This window comes from Diceros bicornis, chromosome 6 (assembly GCF_020826845.1).
Source record: "Diceros bicornis minor isolate mBicDic1 chromosome 6, mDicBic1.mat.cur, whole genome shotgun sequence".
In the NCBI taxonomy this organism is placed as follows: domain Eukaryota; kingdom Metazoa; phylum Chordata; class Mammalia; order Perissodactyla; family Rhinocerotidae; genus Diceros; species Diceros bicornis.
In genome coordinates, this window is record NC_080745.1 from 77,314,801 (window position 1) to 77,340,254 (window position 25,454).

Below are 25,454 nucleotides of genomic sequence, written 5' to 3' on the forward strand. Positions count from 1 at the left end.
ATAGCAAGCAAGACTAAATATACATTGAGAGATCCATCCAGATGTGGTAAAATTATAAAGTAAAGCAAGAGGGGCCGGCCCAGTGGCATAGCGGTTAAGTTCACGCGATTCACTTCGGCAGCCCAGGGTTCGTCCGTTTGGATCCTGAGGATGGACCTACGCACTGCTCATCAAGCCATGCTGAGGCAGTGTCCCACATAGAGCAACTAGGAGGATGTACAGCTATCTACTGGGGCTTTGGGGAGAAAAAAGGAAAAAAGGAGGAAGATTGGCAACAGATGTTAGCTCAGGGCCAATCTTCCTCAAAAAAAAAAGTAAAGCAAGAAAATGAAAAATAAATTTTTAGATTGGTGGTTCCTTCTGGGAAGAGGGGGATATGATCATAGAGGGATGCACGGGATTTTCAAATATTATTTTTCTTGAGCTAGGTGGTATGCACATGGATGTTTATTTTTTAAACGCTATGTATAACATGCATCCATTTGTGTGCATATTTAATTAAAAATTAAACCTTAAACAAAATATATTAGATAAAGAGAATGAAAAATAACAAGGACAGATACACAGTTGAATATATACCCTACCAAGAGACCTAGTTAATAAACAACATACTTCAAGAAGAGATTAAGGAAAGGGTCTTGAAATACCTCTGATTATTTTAAATATATATGTAGTATATAAATATGTATGTATTTTAAATAGTACCTGAATATTTAACCTAATTATGCCATTATAGTGATAAAAGCATAAAATAACATAAAATTATTTTTACAAAAGTGATTGTTTCATCTTTGTTTATTCTTTTTGATTATCACTGTAAGTATGGTCAGAACTTCATAATGCACTAAAAATAATTACTAACTACAATATGTTCATTTTTTCAGCAGAAACTTTGCCAAGTTTCTAAAATGCATATCAAGTCTGTGCTGACTCCATTCATGCCAGGCAATAACCTGAGAGATTTTTATCATAAAGGTCAAAACCCCTGCTAGTCTCTGAGTACTTTAGACTTTACCTGATTTAGAATCATTTATAAAAAAGAGAATGTACCCAAATCCCATTAACCTTCCTTGGCCCTTTAATCATCATTTTCCCTGGATAGAAGTTTAGTTGTTCTTATACAACCTTTAATGATTGAAATCCAACTATTTAGTATGCTAGTCTGATAATCTACGATGTTGGTACTTGTGTTCTTCAATGCTTCTCTGACTTCTGTTAATATGTTATAAAATACCATAAATATGCTATAAAATACCGTTAAAAATATTTATCCTTTAAAGATGATCAGATGATACAGAATTCTTTTGCGGAATAAATTCTCTGCAGTGTGGCTAGTGTTTTTATTTTGTCAAAAACAATTGTAGTGTTCTTATATCTAAAATTGGGGAAAAGATTCTTATACTATCTTATTACATTGACTTGGTATTTATAAGATTTTTTTTTTAGTCTGATTAATGAGGTATAGTTTACAGAAAGTACCATTCACTCTTATTAGGTAGAAGTTCTGTGAATTTTGACAAACATAAAGTCTTATAACCATTATTACCATCAAGATATAGGAAATTTCCATCACCCCAAAAAGTTCTCTCATGACCCTTTGTCCAGTCTCCCTCCCACCACCTCCACTATTTACTCCAGCCGCTGGCGACAATGATCTATTTCTTGTTCCTCAGTATAGTCTTTTATGTCTGCCTTCTTTCATTTAGCATAATGCTTTTGAGATTCATCCCCATTGTATGTATCAGTAGTTCGTTCTTTTTTGTTGTTGAGTAGTATTCCATCGTATGGCTGTACCACAATTTATTTATTCATTTACCAGTTGATAGACATTTCGGGTGTCTCTAGTTTATGGCAATTATGATTAAAGACTCTGTAGACATTTGTGTATAGATTTTTATGTGGACATATGCATTTCTCTTGAGCAAATGCTTGGTTAGGAATGAAATTGCTGGGTCGTATGATAAGTGTGTAATTTTATAAGAAACTGACAAACTGTTTTCCAAAATGGCTCTTTTCTTAAGAGTCCCAAGTGTCCTTCTGGAATAATATTGCTTCTACCTGAAGAACTTCTTTTAACATTTCTTGTAGCACGTCTGTTGACAGTGATTTCTCTTGGCCTTTTTTTGGGAGGGAGGGTGGTGAAAATGATAGCTATCCAGAACAGAATTTTTAAAAACTGGATTGCAGGTCATTTTCTTTTCATTTGCTGATTTTATTCCTGTTTTTTGAAACTATTTCACTAATCCTTATTGATAATTATGAGGAGGTTTGCCTTTAAAAATACTCATTCCAAAAACCTTTTTAGCTTGTGGCATTGTCCTTTTTTTACTTTTAATTTGTGACCATTGAAAGTCAGCGATACTTAAGTGCACTCTTTTTTTTTTTTTTTAAAGATTTTATTTATTTATTTTTTCCCCCCAAAGCCCCAGTAGATAGCTGTATGTCATAGCTGCACATCCTTCCAGTTGCTGTATGTGGGATGCGGCCCCAGCATGGCCGGAGAAGCGGTGCGCGCCCGGGATCCGAACCCGGGCTGCCAGCAGCGGAGCGCGTGCACTTAACCGCTAAGCCACGGGGCCGGCCCTTAAGTGCACTCTTAATTTAAAATTGAAATGTTTATGATTGCCACATTCTTGTTAGAAGGAGCAAAACTAATACCCATACTCAGTGGTAAAACCGTGTGCTTTAGATTTTAAAATCCAGGATGGACAGTATAAATTATGATTCTTGTTAGTTTGATAGACATTATAATTACAGACTGCTTTTTTTTTAAACTCTCATTTTACTTGCAAGAACAAACTCTTCAGCCCTCAGTGAAATATGATCAGGCAGGGTAAAAACTTCTTGAGAGGCAGTATAGCATGGCAGTTATGAGCATGGACTGTTTGGGTTCTAATTAGTTTCATATCTTAGTAGTTGTATGACTGTGGATGAGTTAGCCTCTTTATGCCTCAATTTCCTCATCTAAATTGAAGATACTAATAGTACCTACCTCAAAGGCCTATGAGAATTAATGTATGGAAAGCACTTAGAACAGCTCTTGCACACAGGAAGTACTATATAAGTGTTTGTTATTATTGTCCTTTGCTATAAGATAGAGTCTCATCATAAAAGTCACAAAGAGATGTTGATAAGCTGAACCAAACCAAAAATGGAAAAGGCAAGGGACTGGAAAAAATACTTGTGAGAGATTATTCAGCCATAGGCTATTCCAGGGGCTACAGGGAGGGAAGGGCAGAAGGAGTGAACCTAGCCACACATCCTGGAGCGGAAAGCCATGTTACATTTGATCAGATCCCTATTTCTGATCACACATGAAAATGCTTGGGTACTTGAAGCCAGCAGCAGAAGGGAGGGAGAAGAGAATGGGCCACACAGAGAACTGGCCAGAAGAGCACAAGTTCACTTCTGTAGTTCCTTCATTCTGATCAGGACACTAATAATCTGGGGTCAGATGCACTAATGGATTCATATTCTAGGATTAGCTGTGTGAATTGCAACAAATTATTTAACCCCTTTGAATTTCAGTTTCTTTATAAAATAGAGATGATAATAATAAGACTTCCTAAGGTTGTTTAGTTAAAGGAAATAATCCATGTAAAGTGCTTATTAGTTCAGTGCCTTAAACATAGGAAGTGTTCTGGATGGTTATCATTTTCACCACCCCCAGCCCTCACCACTGTTGTCATCATCATCGTCATTAGTTGGTACGTAGAATCCCAAACACCTGAATCCTGACCTGACACGTCCTCCACTTATACACTTTTTCTCATTCCTTGGACTTCTAAAGGAAATAAGTACACAGAGACCAAGACCAAACAAATGCTCACACTTTATTATTGGAAGCTTTTGCCTTCATATAGTAGACCCTGGCTGAACTAGACTGGCCTGTTTGGAGTACTAGATAACGGAGACCTGATTTGGTCTTTTCACTTAGATATATACCAACACAGCTTTCCTTTGGCAAAGTAGGGGCTTTAAAGAACGTCATCTTCAAATAATTACAGTTTTACTTCTAATCTTTATGCTTTTTGCTTCTTTTTCTTGTTGCACGAATTAGGACCTTCGTATGATGCTAAAATGAAGATGTTGATAGCAGACATCCTTGTCTCATTTCTATTCTCAGGGGAAATGTCTTAGTCAGCTCAGGCTGCCATAACAAAATTCCAAGGACTGGGTGGCTTAAACATCAGAAATTTATTTTCTCACAGTTCTGGAGGCTAGAAGTCCAAGGTCAGGGTGCCAGCGTGGTTGGTTTCTGGTGAGAGCTCTCTTCTGGCTTACAGATGGTTTCCTTTACACTTTGTCTTCACATAGCAGGGGCAAAATAAAATTTAAAAATTATGAAAAGCTTTTGATCTAGTTTTAAGGTGATTAAGCCGAGACTGAGTCCCCAGAATATATGGATGCCAGTGTCACTTTTAATACAATTTATGTTTATAAAAATATTTGACTATGAAAAATTAAATTGAAATAAACTACTTTCTTTTAGATTTCATAGGATAGCAATTAAGAACATAGAGAAAGAGATAACATATGGAATAGATATTTGTGTTGGACTGCCTGGGTTCAGATTCTAGTTCTTTCATTTCCTGGCTCTGTGATCCTGGCAAGTTACCTGACCTCTCTAAGCCTCAGTTTATTCATCTGTAAAAAAGGCCTAATAACACTACCTGTTTCCTGGGGCTTTTGAGAAAATTTAAGTGATAATCTCTGTAAAGTGCTTGGCACATAGCAACCATAATTTATTGAAAACTATCATCATTATTTTTGTTGTTTTTAAATTGAAATACGCTTGAAAGAAATACAAGTTAAAGATGAAAAATTCCTTCTAGACACAAACTACCTGAACTTAAAGAAAATACAAATAAAATAGCCTTACCAAGATACTTATTTTAGCATAAGATATGTCGGACCAAATTATTTTAGTTAAAATGTCTCAATTATATGTAAAAGTAGCCTCAGAATACAGCTTAAATTAAAATAATTAAATATTTTAACAATAGAATTAGAGAAACAGCTTTATCACATTGTAATACGTTGTAACATCAGTTTAAAAAAAGAAAATTATCATTAGTTTTAGTAAACAGAGCTGTACTGTAATATATTGTACTCAGCTTTTTTGCATGTCAACTATATCTTTGAAAAAGTTTCGCAGCCAATTAATGTATTTTTAAATTGCAGTTATGATGTGTGTCTGAGTCTAAAAGCTGACACTGTGGTAGAAATACACATTTATTAAATTACTAAAAGATAGTTTTTTCATGAGAAATTGTTCAAAGAACCTATTACTAAAGCATGTAATTTAGGTGATTAGTGCTAGGTATTTTTTTTTTTTTTTTGAATGAGGAAGATTAGCCCTGAGCTAACGTCTGTTGCCAATCTCCCTCTTTTTGCTGAGGAAGATTGGTCCTGGGCTAACATCTGTGCCCATCTTCCTCTACTTTATGTGGGACGCCCGCCACAGCATGCCTTAATAAGCAGTACATAGGTCTATGCCCAGGATCCGAACCTGCGAACCCTGGGCCACAGAAGTGGAGCACACGAACTTAACCACTGTGCCACTAGGCTGGCACCTAGTGCTAGGTATTTGACTGGCACAGTTCCTTTGGAGAATCTATGTCAACCCATTTCTTCTGTCACATAAAATAAAAAATCAAATGTTTAAAAACATTGTGTCCAGAGATGTAGTGGGACATATTGTTATTAAGAATACTTTGGACTTTGGATTTCTGTGAAATCATTACAGGTAAATTTATAAGTCTAAAGGACTTGCATAAGAAAAATGGAAAATTTTCAAAAACAACTTAAAACATTACAAATATTTATAATGTATATATAATAATTACTATTTATTTTTTTATAAAGGTTCAGAGGTCCAACGAGATGACGTTCTGTGGATAGCCATGGCAGGGACTCATCAGATATGGGCACTCCTGTTGGACTCTGGCAGACTACCAAAGAAAAAGTAAGTGGCAGCATCTCCCTTTGGGCAAACTGCACAACTTGGAGTCACAGAATTCCCTTTCTCAAAGTCTCCATCCTTGCAACACCACTGTACTAGTCAAGATACACTGGGCTGTACTACCATAACAGACGACCCGGATTCTTGGTGGCTTAAGACAAGGTGTGTGTCCTGCTGACTCACATAGGTTTGCTGGGGAGCACTTCTCTGCCCCACAGGCTGCTGCAGCAGGCACCATCTGGAGCTTTGCCAGTCATCCTGGAAGAGAGAGAAAGGTGGTGAGTCGCTCACTGGCTCTTAAAGCTTCTGCTCAGAAGTGACACATCACTTCTACTTAAATTTCATGAGCCAAAGTGAGTCTCATGGCCACACCTGACTTCAAGGAACCTAGGAAGAGCAGTCCCACCAAGCGTCCAGAAAGAGAACCGGAAGTATTTTGTGGACACTTATCTTTTAACAGGTAGTTCACATATCCCCGATCATTAATTCAAATATTTGAGTACTGCATAGCAGGGTGGTTAGTAGCTCAGGTTTTGTACTCAGGCCTGAGTTTGAATCCTGGTTTTGCTACTTATTTTCTGTGTGAGCTTAGGAGAACCACTTTAACTTTCTAAGCCTCAGTTTCCCTTTTTCTATCTACCTGATAGACTTGTTTGGAGAATTAATAATATGTGTGAAGAGCTAGCCTAGTGCCTGGCATATACACTAACTGTAGGTAGCTTTGCTGCCACTGTCAGGGATATAAAGATGAAAAAGTAGGGTCTCTACAAAGTGTCTTCCATCTTTTCTACAGAGCCTTTCTCTTCTCCCTCACACCCCAGGTAGAGCTCATCATACTCTTCTCTGTGACCTGACTGTGCTCCCTGCATAGTTACATCACTGCACTGAGAAGTCTGTTCTCTGTCCCCCTCCTTCCCTCCCTCCCTTCTTCCTTCTCTCTTTTTCTTTCTCTCCCTCTCACCCATTCTCTCGCTCTGTTTTCAGTTGCACTTATTTGTTTACGTAACTGTCTCCCCCTACTAGACCGCCTCTTGAAGGAAAGGGCCCTTTCTCATTCATTGTTTTGTCCTCTCTACCTAACACAGTGTCTGGTACATAATAGGAACTCAGGAAGGGTGTGCAGAATAACTAGATGAATGTAAGTCGTAGACCACAAAGATGTCAGATCACCATAGAAAGTAAGTACTGGTCATCTCGGTTACCTTTACTAGTAGAAAGGAGCAGTTGCATAGTAGATAATCAAAAATGTCGGATATTCAAAATAGAGTATGTGTGTGTGTTCCTTTGTATGATGTTTTGTAACATTTAATCATTCATCTAACAAATATTTATTAGACATACTTTATGCTAGGCAGTATGCTAGATAATAGGGATGAAATATGTTTGCTTTATTAAGAATAAAATGAAAATATGTGGTTGCTGCCCTCAGTGGGCTTTTACAAAGGAAGAATCAGATAGCAAACAAAAAATAGTTGGGAAGTATAGGTGCTCTGTATAAAAGGAATCACTGCAAGTAGTCCTTTAAATGGAAATTGTCCCTTACCTAAATAAGAGAAACGCTGGTATCAATAAGATTTGAGGTATCAAGGAAGGCTTCCTGGAAGAAGCTACTAAACTAACACCTGGTAGAGGAGTAGGAGTTAGACGGGGAGTGTGGAGGTTTTCCAGGCAAGAAATGACACTAGTGATGTCAGTAGAAGCTAGATCACAAAGTGCCTTGTGAGTCCTTTTAGGAGATTTAAACGTTATTCTGAGTGCCTTTATAGAAAGTTTTAAGCTGGAAGTGACATGGTTAGACTTGTGTTGTTGAAAGAAGACTGGCGGCGTTTGGAGTGGGACAATACTAGAGATGGAGATACCAGTAAGGGAGCTATTGCTGTTATCCAGGCAAGAGATGACAGTAGCCTGAACAGTGAGGTGACCAACAACATTTTATGTGAGGCATAATTATAAACAGCAGCCAGAAGTAACAGAAATGGCCAGAATACGCTGTTCTAAGTGATGGCTGTTTTGGACCTAGATGGTCAAGAGTGGCCTCAATTTCCAAATAAGTAGAGTTATCACTCTCGTTCATAATAGAAAAATGTCCACTCAGATCACACTCACCTGTATCATAATTTTAAGGATGACTTATCTTTGTTTGTTACTGATCTTCAAGTGGTAATGACTCCTAACATTTTAGAAGTTACTCTTTCTCCCCACTCTTACTACCTTTTATTTAATTAAGGGGACCCCTTTTTTAAATTGTGAAGACTCCTTGTAGTAATTACCTTTTAATTTATTTATTTGGCATGTTAGTTATTACATGTATTTCTCTGACTAGATAGGTTCCTTGAATAAGTGGCCATAGTTTGTACATTCTGTATCCCTTTGCCCCCATCCCCTGCTCCCTACCTAACTTAGTGTTGGGAACATATCAAACAATAAGTGATTAATGGTCATTTTAGACTTTTGCCTGTTGTGCCGTATTTGGAAATGATATACGTATAGTCTTTCACTGTATTGCACCCTAAGTCAGCTTCTTCCCTTCCCTCAACACAAGACACCACCATGTCTTCCTTACAATCCCTCTGGCATAGACTTAGAAACCAAAGTGTAAAACTTTCTCTGGATTGCAGAAGGAGTCACTGCAATAGTCCTTTAAATAGAAATTTCCCTAGTGTGTATAAGAAGTTGTTTTGTACAATTTTTCAGTTGAAGCAGCGTAATCATCCTGTATTAGTTTCTTAAAATGGGTAATGCTTGACCTGGCTATCTTTCAAAAATGATTTTTTTTTTTTTTTGTGAGGAAGATCAGCCCTGACTAACATTGGTGCTAATCCTCCTCTTTTTGCTGAGGAAGACCAGCTCTGAGCTAACATCTATTGCCAATCCTCCTCCTTTTTCCCCCCAAAGCCCCAGTAGATAGCTGTATGTCATAGTTTCACATCCTTCTAGTTGCTGTATGTGAGACGTGGCCTCAGCATGGCCGGAGAAGCGGTGCGTCAGTGCGCGCTCGGGATCCGAACCCGGGCCGCCAGTAGTGGAGCGCACGCACTTAACCGCTAAGCCACGGGGCCGGCCCTCAAAAATGATTCTTTTAATTCCTTTTGCTAGTCTCTCCTTATATACAAGAAAACAAAACATTTTTAATGAAAATTTAAGCTTTAAACCATCAAGAGCTAGGCAATCTTTTTAATTCCCTTTCAGAACCTAATATTGCATGAAGCTAAGAAGAGATGAAGAAGTTAAGGTGGGATTCAGCTATACCTGTCTGACCATTTGGAGGAAAAAAAACTATCCCATCAATGATAGGATCATTATTTTTATAATTTTAGCCTTGTCAGGGATTTTCTGTCTGGCTGTTGAGAATAGTTTCAGTTTTGTGTATGTCAAAAAAGACAGTAGGAAGGGGGCCAGCTTGGTGGCGCAGCGGTTAAGCACGCGTGTTCTGCTTCGGCGGCCCGGGGTTCACAGGATCGGATCCTGGGCGCATACCGACACACTGCCTGTCAAACCATGCTGTGGCGGCGTCCCATGTAAAGTAGAGGAAGATGGGCATGGATGTTAGCCCAGGGCCAATCTTCCTTGGCAAAAAGAGGAGGATTGGCAATGGATGTTAGCTTAGGGCTGATCTTCCTCAAAAAAAAAAAAACAGTAGAAAGGTCTCTACACAGTGGATAAATAAGTTAATGATTAGAAAAACTACAGTGAAAGCTGACTTGCACAATTTAACCAGGCCCAGATCACTAGATTTTTTTGTTTACAATGCTTATCACCACTGATTTCATCATTTACATTCATTTGTTTAGTAACTAAATTGGGCATAATATAACAGTGTTGACTTTGCCTGTGAACTTGTCTTTCTAGTGAGTTAAAAAAAGGAACCTGCCTTCGGTTTGCTGGAAGTGGAAATGAAGAGAATCGAAATAATGCATATCCTCACAAGGCAGGTTTTGCCCAACCTTCAGGTCTTTCTCTGGCCTCGGAAGATCCCTGGAGCTGCCTGTTTGTAGCAGACAGTGAGAGCAGTACGGTGAGAACCGTATCCCTGAAGGATGGCGCCGTGAAGCACCTCGTAGGAGGAGAGAGAGATCCCATGGTAATGAAAATCACTTTCGCACGGTGCGCCCAGACACACCAAGCTTGCAATTTTCTGAATTGTGAAAAGTTAATAAAATTTAGGAGGGAGTGAGGTCTTGGGCTGTCCATAAGTTAAAATGGAAGCCAAACCAAAGGAAATGTGAATATAAAGAAACACAAGTAACAAAACCGTCTAAGAAAAGTAAACTGACTCTACCTGATTATATATAAATGTCAAGGCATCAGGGAGAGAGGAAGGGTAAAATATTGATTACTGAGGGATGAAGAGATGTAAATTAGATATTTGGCAGTAGGGTGGAAAGAGCACCAGATTAGTAGACTTGACCTGTTCCTGAACAGATGTGTGATTATTGTAAATAAAACTACTAAGCACCACAAATCAATACAGGTTTAAAATTCTATCATTTTTATCTAGTCTGAATCAAATGCCCAGCCTTATTTATCTGAAATCAGACCTTTTCCCCCTTTGACTTAAGTAGCATATACAGCCATCTTAATTTTCACTTTATACCCTAACAAAGCACTGTAAAAATTTTAACACATGCTATTTCTTTCCTTTGAAAAAAAATAAAAGAACTTATTTGCTTTTGGTGACGTTGATGGAGTAGGAATCAATGCAAAGCTTCAGCACCCACTTGGAGTAACTTGGGACAAGAAAAGGAATTTACTGTACGTGGCAGACTCTTATAATCACAAGGTGAGTCTTGACAAAATTATATAGTCCCCTGCTTTTCGTTTGTCGTATTTAAAATGCTGAAAGATCTGTGAGCCTCCTGCAGCTGCCACTCTAAGATATGGAGAGAAATAACAGTCTTTGACAGCTATATATAAGCCTTTTCTGTTCTTTTCTTAGTCCTTTCTTTGCAAAGAGGAAATGATGGTACTCTGAGCTGGGGAAAGGACTAAATAAATTCCCAATGGCTAGCCAAAAACTGTGAATTGCAACCCATCAAAGCTGCTTAGTAACACATTGAGTAAAGGAGGAGGCAGGTAGCAAGGAAAGTAATATGTCAACTAACAAATGAGCATTTTCGAGCTCTTGCCATGCCTATTAGGAAATAATTCTGTTTTCAATAGCATTTCCATTTTTGTCTCTATTGTATTGACTGTTCACCTGTTTTTATTGCATTTTCCTTTTTATAAATAATGGAAAATAAATATTAATATTTTGTGATGAGGGACTATAAATTTAATAGAATTGAGACACAACGGGAATCATTAAGTTTAAGTAGCGAATCCTCAGCCAGAGTTAGATGCTCATAAGAGGAAAGTCAGTTCAGCTGTGTCCCATTGTTAGGAAAAAGAATAACATGTAAAAAATTTTTTTAATTCCATAGATAATGTCATCAAAAACTGCTTCTAGGGGCTGATCACCTCACCACAAAAAAAAAAAACTGCTTCTAGAAGACAAGGTGCAGTTGAGGATTTTACATAGTTTTTAGCTCTCAGAATGGAATATCTCCCCTTAGACAGTAATTTGAATGTTTGGCTTCTTAAGAAAAGATGGAAATGCCGATTCTTTTTCTGAGATTTATTAAGAATACTAATAGCAGTGGGAAATTCTCTGGCTTGCTTGATACTACACTTCTCCATACCATAAACATGAGATTGAGCGTCAAAAATATAATTTCTTACTCTTTCTTTTTAGATTAAAGTTGTGGATCCAAAAACAAAAAACTGTACAACATTAGCTGGAACTGGAGATGCAAGTAATGTTATCAGTTCCAGTTTTACTGAGTCAGCTTTTAATGAACCAGGAGGCCTGTGTGTTGGAGAGAATGGTCAGTTATTATACGTAGCAGACACCAATAATCATCAAATTAAAGTGATGGATTTAGAAACAAAAATTATTTCTGTGGTGAGTAATCGTGAGGTATAAGTTAAAGGGTATCATTTTAAGAAAGAGACTGAGATCCTCGCAGCGCTGACAGATGGCTAGGCCATCTCTCGTGGTGAAAGCGAAGCGGGGAGGTGGAGGAGTAAGTGAGTGCCTATTTCAAGGGTATCCTGTTATTTTTAAAATAAAAATTCCATTTGTGCCAAGAGTGTTTGAGAAAGATACTGGAAGTTGGATAGAATTTAACAAACTTTTGGAAAAGAAAAAAAGAAGAGGAGTCAGATCTGTTTTTACATGTGTAGACACAGTGACACACATTACACACACATCTTGTGGGTTGGATTATTTAGTCTTATTATTTTTTTTTTAATAATCCTTAGATTAGTGTGTAATCTTTGTTTCCTATAGTGAATCTATTACCAAATAATTTTCAAAAGGAATCTCTGGAAGCCACATTTCTCAAGACATGGGAAATAAGATTAGAAGAAACTTAAATAAATTCTAATCAATTTTTAAAGATATGGACATGGTCTCTAATAAAACTTTCAAGCTAACCCTTGATGTATCACACTTGCCTGAAAAAAATGCAAGAGTTGTTTTTCTAAAATTCTAGGAATTTCCATGATATGTTTTTAAAAGAAAAACACAGATTGCCATCGTGACGTTAATGTCATTTCTCTTGACATAGATCTCTGATATAAGATGAATGACATCTTCTTATAGTTGGCAGTGAAAATTATAAGAGGATGTGTATTATATCCACTACATTTAAATTGGTAAAGTTTTACTTTAATTTCCTGCCATCCATAAACATTGGACAATTAATTCTTTTTCATTCCTAAGTGTTGGTACTGTCTTTGCCAGGATGAAATATTTTTCTGAACCTACAAAATAATTATGAGGACATCTAAGTAAATACATTCTGATTCAGACTAGATGGCAATTGTTTCATTGACATAGAACCTCATTTTTCTTCTGAAGTCTGAAATAAGCTTTCTTACTCTGTAATTACTGTGAAGTACATGTGCTTTAATAAACAGATTTTCTTATTTCCTAGCTCCCAGTCTTCAGATCTGAAAATGCTGTGGTAGATGGTCCATTCCTAGAAGATAAACAGAAGACATTACCCAGACTACCTAAATCTGCTCCACACGTTCAACTCTCCCCAGTGGCTGCATCTCCAGGACAGACTCTTCAGTTCAAGCTAAGATTAGACCTCCCATCAGGAGCAAAACTAACTGAAGGAGTACCCAGTTGCTGGTTTCTCACAGCTGAAGGTATGAGAATAATCTTGCAAATGCAAATATTCCATAAATTCTTGATGTTTAACCTAGTAATTTTTCTCATTTGTTGTGTGAAATTTTCACTCTGTAGTTGGGCAGGATTTGAGGGAGGTCCTGTGAAAAAATAGATGCAGATCTAACACCACTTTAACAGTTTTCTTTAGTCTTTGAGATCCTTTCCTCTCTTTTATCAAAGAACAGTGTAGTTCACCCAAAGTTACTCGATCATAATTGCCCTATTTTCTATTAGGCAAGTCCATCGCATAAGGCAGACTGCCATAGTCTCAGAATGATAGGTTAGAGCTGAACGACACTATCTATAAAAACCTCTTCTTTTATAAGTGAGGAGACTAATGGCTCAAAAAGATAAAGTTTTTTGCTCAAGGGTATATATTGAATTAGGTTAGGTCAAACTGGAGTTTGACCCCAGTTCTGCTAGTTCTTAGTCTAGTGTCTTTTCCATTGTGCTGCTCCATCTCAAACTAGCTCTAAGGGTATTAGCCCTAAAAATGACATTAATTTTTTAAAAAATACATAAAAAATGCAAGCCACCAATTACACATTTGGATGTTATAAAAGTTTCTAAACCTTGCTGTCGATTTCGGTACTTACCTCATCGTGGGTTGTGGACCAGCACCAGTCCACGGACTATACTTTGAGTGGCACTGTTCTAGAGCACTCCAACATCAAGAGATCAAGGAGAGGAGGAGGAACCAGCCAAGAAGACAGAAGAGTGAATAAGCAAGTAGGAGCAAAACCAAGAGAGGGTGGTTCCCCGGGGCCACAAGTTTTAAGGAGGAGAGAGTGATCAGCTGTGTCAAGTGCTATTGATAGCTAAGGAATGAGAATTTAATGTTATAGAGTTGATGTCCTTGACCAGAGCCGTTTCAGAGTGATGGAGGAGACGGCTGATTAGAGCAGGTTAAACAAGAATAGAAGGAGAGGAACTGGAGAAAGCAAATATAGACAGCTCTTTCAGGAGTTTAGCTAAAAAGATAAGAGAAAATAGAGCTATTGCTAGAAGGGGAAAATGGAGTTAAGAGAACAGCATGTTTGTTATATTGAGGGCAAAGATCCAAGAGAGAAAAGAACAGATGATATGTGGCGGGGGTGGGTATCCCTTAGGATATGAGGGGATGGGCTCTAGTACATAAGTGGAAGGCTGGCCTGTGCCAGGAATGTGGACATTTCCACAGTAAGGAGAGAAGGCCCAGTGTGTGACCCAGAAGTCTAGATGGGCAGGCTGTGGAGGTAAGTGCTGTGGAAGCTCTTTTCTGGATGCTTCTGTTTTCTTACTACATTGGGAAGCATGGCCATCAGCTGTGAGGGGAGAAGGTTTTGGACGTTTGAAGAGAACAGAGGGTCATCCAGGAGGGTAGGAGCGTGACTACACGAGGAAAATAAAGTGTGATTGCTGAACAGCCTGCAGGCTGCCCTTGAGGCTAGCTATCACCAGCTGAAAGTCAGGCGAGTCCACGTGGAGGCAGTTTTTCTTCAGCCCAGTTTAGCCACAAGGGTGCAGTCTGTGTGGGTAGAGTATGGACTGAGTTGCGTTAATCAGCAGGTCTGCTACAATGCCAGGTAATGATCCATCAGCTGAGGTGTCTGGGGGTCCAGATCTTGTATTAATTGTGTTTACTACTATACCTTCCCACAATACAGTGATATAAATCTCACAGATTCTAAAGAATTAAATTGATTTTCCCCTTGAGTATGATATTCTATTAAAAGCATATGCTTTCTTTTACCTGAGGTAACTTGCTTGACATAGGCTCTCTCTAACTCAGTTCTTTGGTGGTTTTATTTATTATTATCGTTTACTTGTCCAGATAGTGTCTATGAAATGCTTTAGAGCTTTCGTGTAGTTGCTGCTCGTTTGAGTGCAGTAGTATCATTAGGGCTTGATTTACCACTTATTAAGCCTGAAGCTGCAGTTTCTTCTTTCGAGATGCCAGAAGTAGAATTTGAGCCCCATTACTTGCTTACTACAAGAAAATGGATGCCAAAGCCATATCTTAAAATTATGCCATTCAGGTGGAAGAAGAAAACATTGTTGGAAGATGTGTAATTGAATACAAATGAATTATAATGTGATCAGTCTCCAGGCAGAGCCTTTGTCTTCTCTCACTGATTTGTGATCTTTTAAGAACACTCCCTGTTTGAGTCTATTGTCAAAAGTATTGAGTTACTATAAGTTATGTAGAGATTTGAATGTGTGTTTGAATCATAGTGTGAACTTATTAATTTATAAGGATTCAGTATACCACTTGCCTCATAGCAGTGCTTTCCAACATCTCTAGCAGAATGGACAACATTTTAGAGTAAAATGTTAGTGGTCCAGGACTAAATTCTGACTTCCCTTCTCTACTGATCTTCCTCTGTCATAGTCTCCCACGCTCTTTCACATGTTCTCCCTCAGTTTTTCATTTCCTGCCCGACTCCTCCTCCCTCATGCCCTCTCACACACTTTTCTTTTGTACGTTACCCAAATCCCAGCTTTATGCCTTCTTCCCTTGGTACATTCTCAGGGCAGCAGCTACTGTCCTGCAACTACCCACTTGGTATCCGCACCCAGAGAGCAGAGAGATCTTGGTAGACTAGTCAGGAGGAGGCTTCTGGGTTAGAGTTTGGGGGGCTGGCTGTGGAGTGATTGACTGAGCCTGTGGGGAAACAACCCCCCCCTACTCCCCACAAGGGAGAGGGCTGAGCCGTGCAGTACCAGGAGGATGTGCACAGCTAGCTTTGTGGACAGGAGAGTGCCCAAATCCCAGCCATTCCTCAGTCCTCTGTAGGTTCAGAGCAAGTCCTCGACTGCCAGTTTAACTATTCTGTCTACATCCGTTAGTCTGAAAGCATTGCATCGATTGGAGATCACTGTTAATTGAATTTCTATGTATGAAATTAAAGAGCAGTGTATTGATTTTTAAAATAGGATATTGACAGATTAACATGTTTAACTGTCAAATGCAAATTAATTGATATTGAGTCATTAGAATACAAAATATAGATAGTATTAAAGGAAAAGTGAAGTAGTCTACAGGAAAAATTCTTAGCTCTTTTATCACTTGTCTGAGGTATTGACTCCATTTTTACTGTATAGAGGCAAATAAGCTTTCAGGCAAGAATCCTAATAATTTAAGGTTTTTGAAAATTATTTATTTTTTTAGGGTACATTTGTACACCTATGATTAAATGACATTTTTTCTTCTTGGCCAGTTATTTAGAGACAGAAACACTTATTTTTAACTACATTTTGATCTATATAATCTTAAAGTTGTCAGCATATGTGAAGGTGTTAAGCCAAAAAAAAGGCAACATAAAAGCACCACTAGCATATTATAAATTCACAAATTCCACCTATGATGTATCTGAAAAATATCTAAAGAAACATTTTCTTTGTTTTATTTCTAGAATTGGACATTAAAATAGCACAATTTATTATTTTCCTGATTTGATTTAAAATATAAGCAGTTCCCCACTAATCTTCTATTTAGCAAGATCAAACATTAAATAAAATAAAACATCCTCCTCAGTGCAGAAATAAGCAAAGAAGTCCAAAGAATTTTAAAGAGAATTTTTAAAGAACTGTGTAAACCTCCTACATAAAAGCTCTGTACTTAACTCTAGATTCTCACCTTCACCTTCTCCTTCCTCTTATTTGACATATTTTTCTCAAATTTCATTTTTCAACCAACAGAATATTAGAAGCAGTAAACTAAAGGAGAAGTGGAGAGGACCAGCAGAAGCAGCTGCCTGAGTCTGTTGACTCATCCTAAGGTCGAAAAAAAAAGCCAGAAAAACTAAAAAGTAGACATAGAATTTCATCACTACTCAATAATGGTCTATTTTTTGTCCAGGTGGCCCCAAATCATTGATATGTCATTAGATTATGTTCAGTGTTTTCTATTTAAAATGGCAGGAAAGCATGTCCTGCATTTCCTGAATGCCAGCTCTTGATATGTAACCCCTTCTAAAGCTAATGTCAGTGTAAGTATGTGCTTCCTCAATATGATACGGGTGTTCCTTCTGAGAGAAGGCACTGGATGAATAAAGACGTTTAAAAATTTTTAATACTAGCAGTCTAAAGGTTTTTAGTGGTTTATTAGACTTTTGTTATATAGATAATCTATGTATTTAAGTCTTGGAAGAGTTTTATGTATCAAAGTGAGGTAGACAAAAATCTCTTAGTTTTTACGTTGTTTGAGGCCGTTGGAATTATGCAGTGTTAGTTGTTTCTAAAAAAGTGTTGTTTTTTGATTATTACCTTTGGATATTCAGTAAAGTTCATCATTATCTTAACTTGAACGTCACTGCAGAGTTGTACATAACGTTTGTATTCCCTAGATTGTTTTATGGTTTTCATATTATATTCCTGAACACTTTTATCTGGTAAAAATGATCTATTTTCTGAAGCATCCTCTGTTTATTTCTAGAACTTAATAGGTTTCATTTTTAATTTCAGGGATTAGGGATCTGTAACCATATTTGCAGTATTCAAGTTGATTTCAATACACACAAATTTATAATTTATCTTACAGTGTTCAAAGGAAGAATTTTAATAATTTGATATCAAGATCATTAGACTAGGAACTTCTCATGGGTCTTAATATATCCTATTTATATTTATGTCCTTCACACAGAGCATAATGCCTGGCAGTTAGAGGCTTTCTGTAAATATCTGTTAATTGAATGAATCTAGTCTTCATAACGTTTGTCTCATTACCTACCCGTCTAATAGTCTTACTAATTTACCTTTTTATTTGCTAGGCAATGAATGGCTTCTTCAAGGACAGATACCATTTGGAGAAATAGAGAACATTTCCAATCAACCAACAATCTCACTACAGATTCCTGGAGATTGTGTATCTCTTGAAGCCGTTATATCTATCACCGTGATTCTTTATTACTGTAGCGCAGACAGCAGTGCCTGTATGATGAAGGGAATTTTGTTCAGTCAGCCTTTACAAGTAACCGATACACAACAAGGTTGCATAGCTCCCGTAGAGCTCAAATATGTATTTTAGCAAGCAGTCTAGCAACTCAGTCGCCACAGCCACCTGTTCTCCATCCTTACCATCGCTGTAACTTATGAAAAGAAACTTCATTTCTGCCTCTGGATTCTAAGAAAACCATTGCTGAGTTCTAGTGACTGATATTAAAGTAAAACTATGCTCCTTATTTATTTATTATAGACAAATTCCTTCATTCTGGCTGTGTACCAGCTAAGTCATTGACCATTATTTGAACCATGATTTTGTAATCTATGCTGCTATTTGGCACAAGACGTTAAGTCCACACTATAGTATAGAATATTATCATGAAATAATTTGCAGTGAATACTGATAACAATAATGATACCAAATATTTTAACTAACTTTTTCTACCTTTATTAATTGTGAGCAGCACATTGGAATGTGTAAATTTCACAATAACCTTAAACAAAACCTAAGATCCAGTCCACATGTTGGTATAAGGACACCTGCCGTTCAAGGCATAAGGTCTGTTTTAAGCCAAGAAAAAGAAGTCTTCATCACAGTATAAGTTTAAAAGAGTACCTAGGTGGTAAATATGTTCGTTGTTCTCTTCTGCAATTTTCTCAGTTGAGATATATTTAAAAGAGAATTTCAGTCTATTTTTATTACAAATTATTTACTATTTTAACATACTATTATTAATGCCTTATAACTCTGTATAGAAAAAGTTAGAGTCTCTCAGGACATACATACTCACTTCTTTGACTTTTTTCTGAATGAACACAGTCTTACCAGATGATGAATGAGTCCCCAGAAATATTATGACTTTCAAGGAGAAAGGGACTGAGGGAAACATTACTGTCTGTGATACTATTTAACAATAAAGAATTAATTGTGACAGCTGAATCTGATGTAAATGGATATGTATGTTTTAGAAATTTACATTTCACCTGTAAGAATTAAATGCAGATTTGTTGGGTTTTGGTTTTTTTTTGGTTCCCATATTCAGAATTTAAATCATGATCATTTATTGTGATGTTTTTGAAAGTCATTTTTAAGCCTTCAAAGTGAAAATTTCAATGTGAAGCACTTTCATGGCATTAATATGTATAGTATATCCTAATATATTGCTCTTTAAATATTAAGGCTGAAATATACAGTGACTTGATGACACTGTTTCGGGGGGTTTCTTAAAACTCCAAAAGAAATAGCTACTAGAAGATATTGAAAGTTTTTTTATCATAAGTTTTCTTTATAACTATTTAAAAGCCTATTCTTGATTTTACTAAAACTGATTCAACGTTTGTGATTTAATCAGCTTACAAGGTTTTAAAAACATCAAGTGAACCATATTTATTCAATAAATATTTATAGACGATACACCATAAGATGCCTTCCCCTCCTTCAAAAACAATGCTAAATTTGAAGTGTAATCTTTTAAGCATCATCATCTGCCCATTTCTTGATATTTTTTTGAAATATAGTTTTGAACATACTATTTGCTTCTTTTATTCAGGTTCCCTAAGTCTCTGAAGTAGGGAAATGCATTGATCATGACTTTCATTTAATTTGTAACCTGCTAAAGCTATTTTTAGAGAGAAGTATAAATGTCACGTTAAAAGGAATCCTGTTTAAAATTATATATAATTACCTCATAAACCTTTTCTCCCCACAAAAAAAAATGTGTTGTTCTGTAATAAAAGGATGTATGACATTAATATTCTCTTTTATGGAGAATAGGCTGTAGTCAGTTTTTAATCTCATTTGATTATTATACTTCTCATTTCCGGTTGGACAGGATGAGAATATTTTGGCTTAATCTTCTCCTATTTAAGGACATAAACAGTTTCACTCTCTAAAGGAAGTGTGCATAAAGGAAGTGTATATATGTTGCTAATTCAGAAATACTTGATAATTAATTTTTCAATATTATACACAAACACAGTATGTATTTTCATGTACATTAAAAATCCAAAGTTATTTCTTATAATCTATTAATAGTCCCTTTGTCTGGACAGTTTTTGGTTAGTATTAAGCTTATACTTTTCTTGACTTTCAAAGTACAGTTTTATTGAACATTCTTATTCTTACCTAGCCACCAGATTGCATTGTTTACATTCAAAATATTATTTACATGGATTAGTAGGATTTTTTGTAAATCGTACTAAAGCAATATAAATAGGTCCTAGAATTTATGACTAACATAAACCTCTTACATAAGAAGAAGCACTAGAAAGTTTATTTTGAAAAACTTTATCCTTGTCTGCCTTCTGTTTTCTAAAAGGACTTCTGTATATTTTTAACTTTTGCTTTTCTTCATGCATAAAGCATTATATCCAGTGATAGTTTAAAAAGAGTAAAGTTTTAGTGTAAGTCACCTTAATCAAAGTGCCAGTAATGTGGCATTACACACACTTTGACGTAATACCTAGAATCTTGGCCCTAAATTATTCTCCTGCTTTGTCGCTTTTTTCAGCACTATTTGTGGTATCATTTCACAAATAGAATTTTTTTTTTCTGAGTTTATACTCAGGATTGATATGATCCCTGAAAAGAATTTTGCTTGTCTTGCAGATGCTGTCTCAAGCAAATATTTAACCTATTCACTTTATAGTTTAATCACCCATTAAGTGTAGCTTTGGCAAAGTTCAATGACTAAAATTTGGCAAAGTTCAATGACTAAAAGTTCTCTCCTTAACTGTTCTAATGATATATTTAGTTATAGTATTGTCAGGCCTGCAGAAAGCTATAAATCTTAACAGCCAAAAGAAGGTTGAATATCTGTGGATGAGTGTATGTGTCTATGTATATATGTATGTGTGTATATATATATAAGACAGATACAAAGATCGAGTCAAGGATTTCTCCCATAAGTTTCTCTTATGGCCAATATACTTTTGAGCTAATAACACTGAGTTACTCTCTGCTTGTTTTTCCATAGTTGGAATATTTGAGAAGATATTGAAAATATATATCTCTGTAATATAATTTTCTGCTTGCACAAAATCTACCGTTCGTTTATATCTGCCAATTAAAAAGACTTCAGTGTAGCCATTACATTTGGCTTTATGTTTAAGAACAATCATCAAAAACTAAATTCCATAATTCATAGTTGCATAAAAATATATGCAGAGGGACTCTGTCAAAGGTGGTTTTCCTGAATGGTGAAATTATGGATATTTTTATTTTAATTCTACTTTTCTGTATTTTTTTTTCAGTGAGCCATGTGTTATTTTCCCAAAAAAAAAACACAACGGGAAATGTTTTTTAAAGATTTAAAATGAACTGAATAGTAAGCACTTATATATATATAGTAACTCTTGTAAAGTCGGTTTTATTACCAAACATCAGAACGTAGTTTGGAGCTCTTTGATCTACTAGTTCTCTTACGTATGTGATTGGGTGAAGGCAGAAGTGATGATGGCTTTTTCTTCTGGTGTTTTCATTGTGTAATGTGGTGTGGTGGTGAAGAGCAGGGGCTCTGCAGTCGCTTGGTACCCCTCATGGGGTTGGTTTAAGGATTCAATGAAATTGTGTTTGTAAAGCATTTAGTAATTAATGAAACTGCTAGTTATTGCCTCAGTTAATAGTAATGATAATTTATGACCATAAACACATGGCTTGACATGTTTATTGCAACTTCAATTTCTAAAGGAAACTGTTTCTCTACCAACTATTTGATATGTTAATACTGTCCATAGAGTTGGGATTCAAGACGAGAAATACAGTTGCATAATAAAGCATATTACTATTTTATAAACGATATTATTTATAAAGAAGCATACCTACGGGTTTATTAAAATTTTTTAAAAAGACCTTCTGGAACTATGAATAATAAACTTCCTCGAGAGGCTCCAGACATACTCATCCTGAGTCACATTCCTATACTATACTCTGGTGGTGCTTCACAAAATCTTCCAAGTGCCTTCATGCATTTTTGCCTCATGAGCTTCAGAGTAACCTTATGAATCAGACAAGTAGATGTTATGTCCGTTTTACAGATGAGGAAACAGCTTTAGAATGTTGGTGACATGTGTAATGATCAGAGCTCCAAGAATAATGCCTGATGCTAAGCAGGGCCTGGCATAAACAGTTGCTCAGCCAATTTTGTTGAATGATTGAAGGATGAATAGTGAGTGATGGGTCTTTTATTTGAACACAGGTCTCCTGATTCCTAGCTCTACTCCTAGATGTAGAGTAAAAACAAACTGCAGAATAAAAGACTTACTCTCTTTTCTGAATGCTTTTTAAGCCTTTGCAGTATTTAAATAAAGTAATAAGAATAGCTAAATTTGTTGAGTGCTTACTATGTGCCTGGCACTTTTCTAAGTGGTTTATATGTATTAACTATTTAATCCTCACACACCTTATGAGGGAGGTACTATTTTTTCTTATTTCCCTGCTGAGGAAACTGAGACTCAAAGTTCAGTTATAAGCAGTTACACACGCGTAATCAAGATCACGCATTTAGGAAATGGCCCAGCCTGGATGAGTCTGCTCCACAACCATGCTACATTGCCTCAAAGCAGTTTTCTTAAAAACATAAATCTTTCATAGTTATATATAGTAACTATTCAATCCAAAGAACCAAACAAGTCCTAGTGATGATTGTTTTTGAAATTTAAATTAAATCCATTTAATTACATTAGCCTTTTGGACTTTTCATTATACATGCTTATCCTTCAGGGTTTGGAACAGTCTGTATAATTGTTTCCCAAAAGATTTTGTGTAACATTCTTTGTTAAATTCAGATTTTATCCAGAGTTTTTCTTGGCACATGGGTGTATTAAAGAATTAAATAGCTTTTCAGTGTCAGTTCCAACAATGCTATTTTTAATTGGTCTTCAAAAGGTAATTATAAGACCTTGTCATAAAGTGTAACTGAATTCTTAGGGACAGGACTGTCTCAGACCCTGAAAAACTTATTCATATTTAAGAAAATTTTGTTTTAATAACCAAAGTGAGCTCTAGGGACATAATATTTGGCCAATCTGTTAACACACATAAAGTCCTCTGCTTACTTGCTTTATAAATAACACTGAGGTATGTGGACCCTCCACAGTGACTTAAATATATGCAATTCTATTGTAGTAAAGTTTTCACCAGGTCAGCCTATTATTCCAGCTTTAGGTACTACTAAAAGGAGTGAAGTAAGATGCTATGTACTACTGATTATGATTCATGATCATCTAGGTACAAGAATGTAAACATCTTTTCATTGTTAAATAGTTTGCTGACTTAAATAACGTTATTAGAATTTGTTATGAAATCTCATTCCTGAAATCCATAAGGAAATGTACATCAACTTAAAAATGTAATAATAATGTCGTACTTTAGAAATAGAATTCACTGTTAATCACTAAGATTTCCTCCTTTTTCTCCTCCTATGGCACATACATAGTTTATTTTAATGAAGAATTCTCACGAATATAAGTCACTATATTATCCTGAATAATTAAGTTTGCTTTTTTCCCATCTCCTTGCAATAGGGTAGTATAAAGAATGCTATTAAAAGTTAGCGACTTGCCTAATCTGCCTATATACCATGACGGACAAACCTTTCACATAGCAGACGGCAGGTTAGACTAGCTGCTTCTGGCTCTCAGGCTGCCCGTCTGACCACAGAGGGCCTGGGCAAGGTGGAGCAGAACGCAGCGCTGGTCAGCTCCTCTGACTGCACCCCTTCCATGTCTTAGCGTGCTGATTTGGTTTAATTATCTTCAAAGGTTAGAGTTGGAAAATGAAAACCCTAGATACTTGTTGTGGAATGTTTGCCTAGTTATTATACTTATTCATTGTTTGGTGTGTCCCTCTTCTTCGCTGGCGTGTCACTCGCAAGTGTACCAAAGGACGTTTTGTTCTGTTGAAAGCCCAAGACCAAAAGGAAAGAATCGCAAGTATTTCCGGATATGCTTCCCATATACTAAAAAGCACTAAACAAGCACAAAGGAGCGCTGAACAACCATAGCCTCAAAAGCATTTTTGTAACTGTCAGGGCATGGTATGAATTCTTGCCCTTTACCAGCAACTTAGAGACCTGCTGTTTTTCAGTCATGCAGAGTTAAGCAAAACTGTCAGATTTTTTTAATGTTGCAAATTTGAAGCTATGTAGATGGACAAACAGGATTTATTACCTTTTGCTTTTAATACACTTGGTTACGTATTTACGTTTGAAATGAAGTGAGCCCTCATAATTCTAAGAAGTAGAGAAAAAAGCCCCCAGATTTACATGTGCCCAGTTTCAGCAGTTTTTATGATTCTTTATGTGCTATGCTCATGAAAAATATATGTTATTAATGTATATAAGGCAAAACATTAGTTGATAAATTATGGTAATTAAGGGTAAAAATAGAGATGCTCCTTTCTGAAAATGTAAGACTGCTGTATAACTATCTTCTATTTTTAGAAATTGTAGTCATTATTCTTAGTCCCACCATAAATACATTCATTCTGTGAGCATGTGCAGGATGGGCTACCTGTTGTGTTCATTGCACTATTCAAAATGTGAACACCTTTTTGTTTGTAAAGAGTTGGAATGTACTGTTCATGCATGACTGTGATATTCGTTGTCCAAATTTACCTGTAAAAAATATATTACCACTCCTCTCCACTCCTTAGGCTTCCCTCTCGTCAGAAACAATAGTAGTTTCTGTACAAGTTTCAGTGAGAACTGTGGTTATACAAATAACGTAATTTAGTTGTGGTAAATTTTTTTTTCTAGAATTCCTATTAATGTCTCAGTTTCTAAAAGAGGAAAACAGTATCTTATGAGACTTTGAAATTAATTTCTCTCTACTTTGCAGTATACCTTCGTAATTATATTTTACATAGGTTAATAAAAAAAAAAGTTTGAAATTCCCACTGTTAAAATGCATTGAGAGCCAGTTTAGAAATATTTTCCTTGCTGTCCTTACTTTACATGTAGATTATGGACAAATCAAAGTTTGCTGTGTAATTGAGATATATATGTATAATCACTTTCAAATTGTAATATTTCATACATTTGTCAAATTTTAGAGACTCAAGCTCTTTCTCATCTTTTGTGTGGATGAAATTGTGGTCTTATTTCTGACAATAGAGTTGGTCTGCTGTGCTGACTTCATCTCTGTCATTCCAAAGGTTTGATTACGTTTATTTTTTTCTCCAAAGATAAAAAATGCAGTGAAAATCCAAGTTACAAGTTCATATATTGATATTTCTAGACGTGGTCTATTTCTAAAAAAATTTACTTGGCCTGCATTTTTTAAGTGTTTCATGTAGGCAGATTAATATATTTTTATACAGCGCTGTATTTCTACATTTATTTCAAGACT

General features: G+C 36.2%; 1 protein-coding gene across 1 annotated transcript in view; it reads left to right on the forward strand.

Moving 5' to 3' along the window:
• Nucleotides 1-24,302, forward strand: part of NHLRC2 (NHL repeat containing 2) — a 58,418-nt gene extending 34,116 nt beyond the window's left edge. Inside the window, exons 6-11 of the mRNA XM_058544042.1 lie at nt 5,869-5,968; nt 9,815-10,046; nt 10,623-10,745; nt 11,697-11,906; nt 12,943-13,162; nt 17,936-24,302. Of these exons, the coding sequence (XP_058400025.1) occupies nt 5,869-5,968; nt 9,815-10,046; nt 10,623-10,745; nt 11,697-11,906; nt 12,943-13,162; nt 17,936-18,192 (1,142 nt within the window). The 3' untranslated portion in view covers nt 18,193-24,302. The remainder of the gene's footprint in view (nt 1-5,868; nt 5,969-9,814; nt 10,047-10,622; nt 10,746-11,696; nt 11,907-12,942; nt 13,163-17,935) is intronic.
• Nucleotides 24,303-25,454: the final 1,152 nt, after the last annotated feature.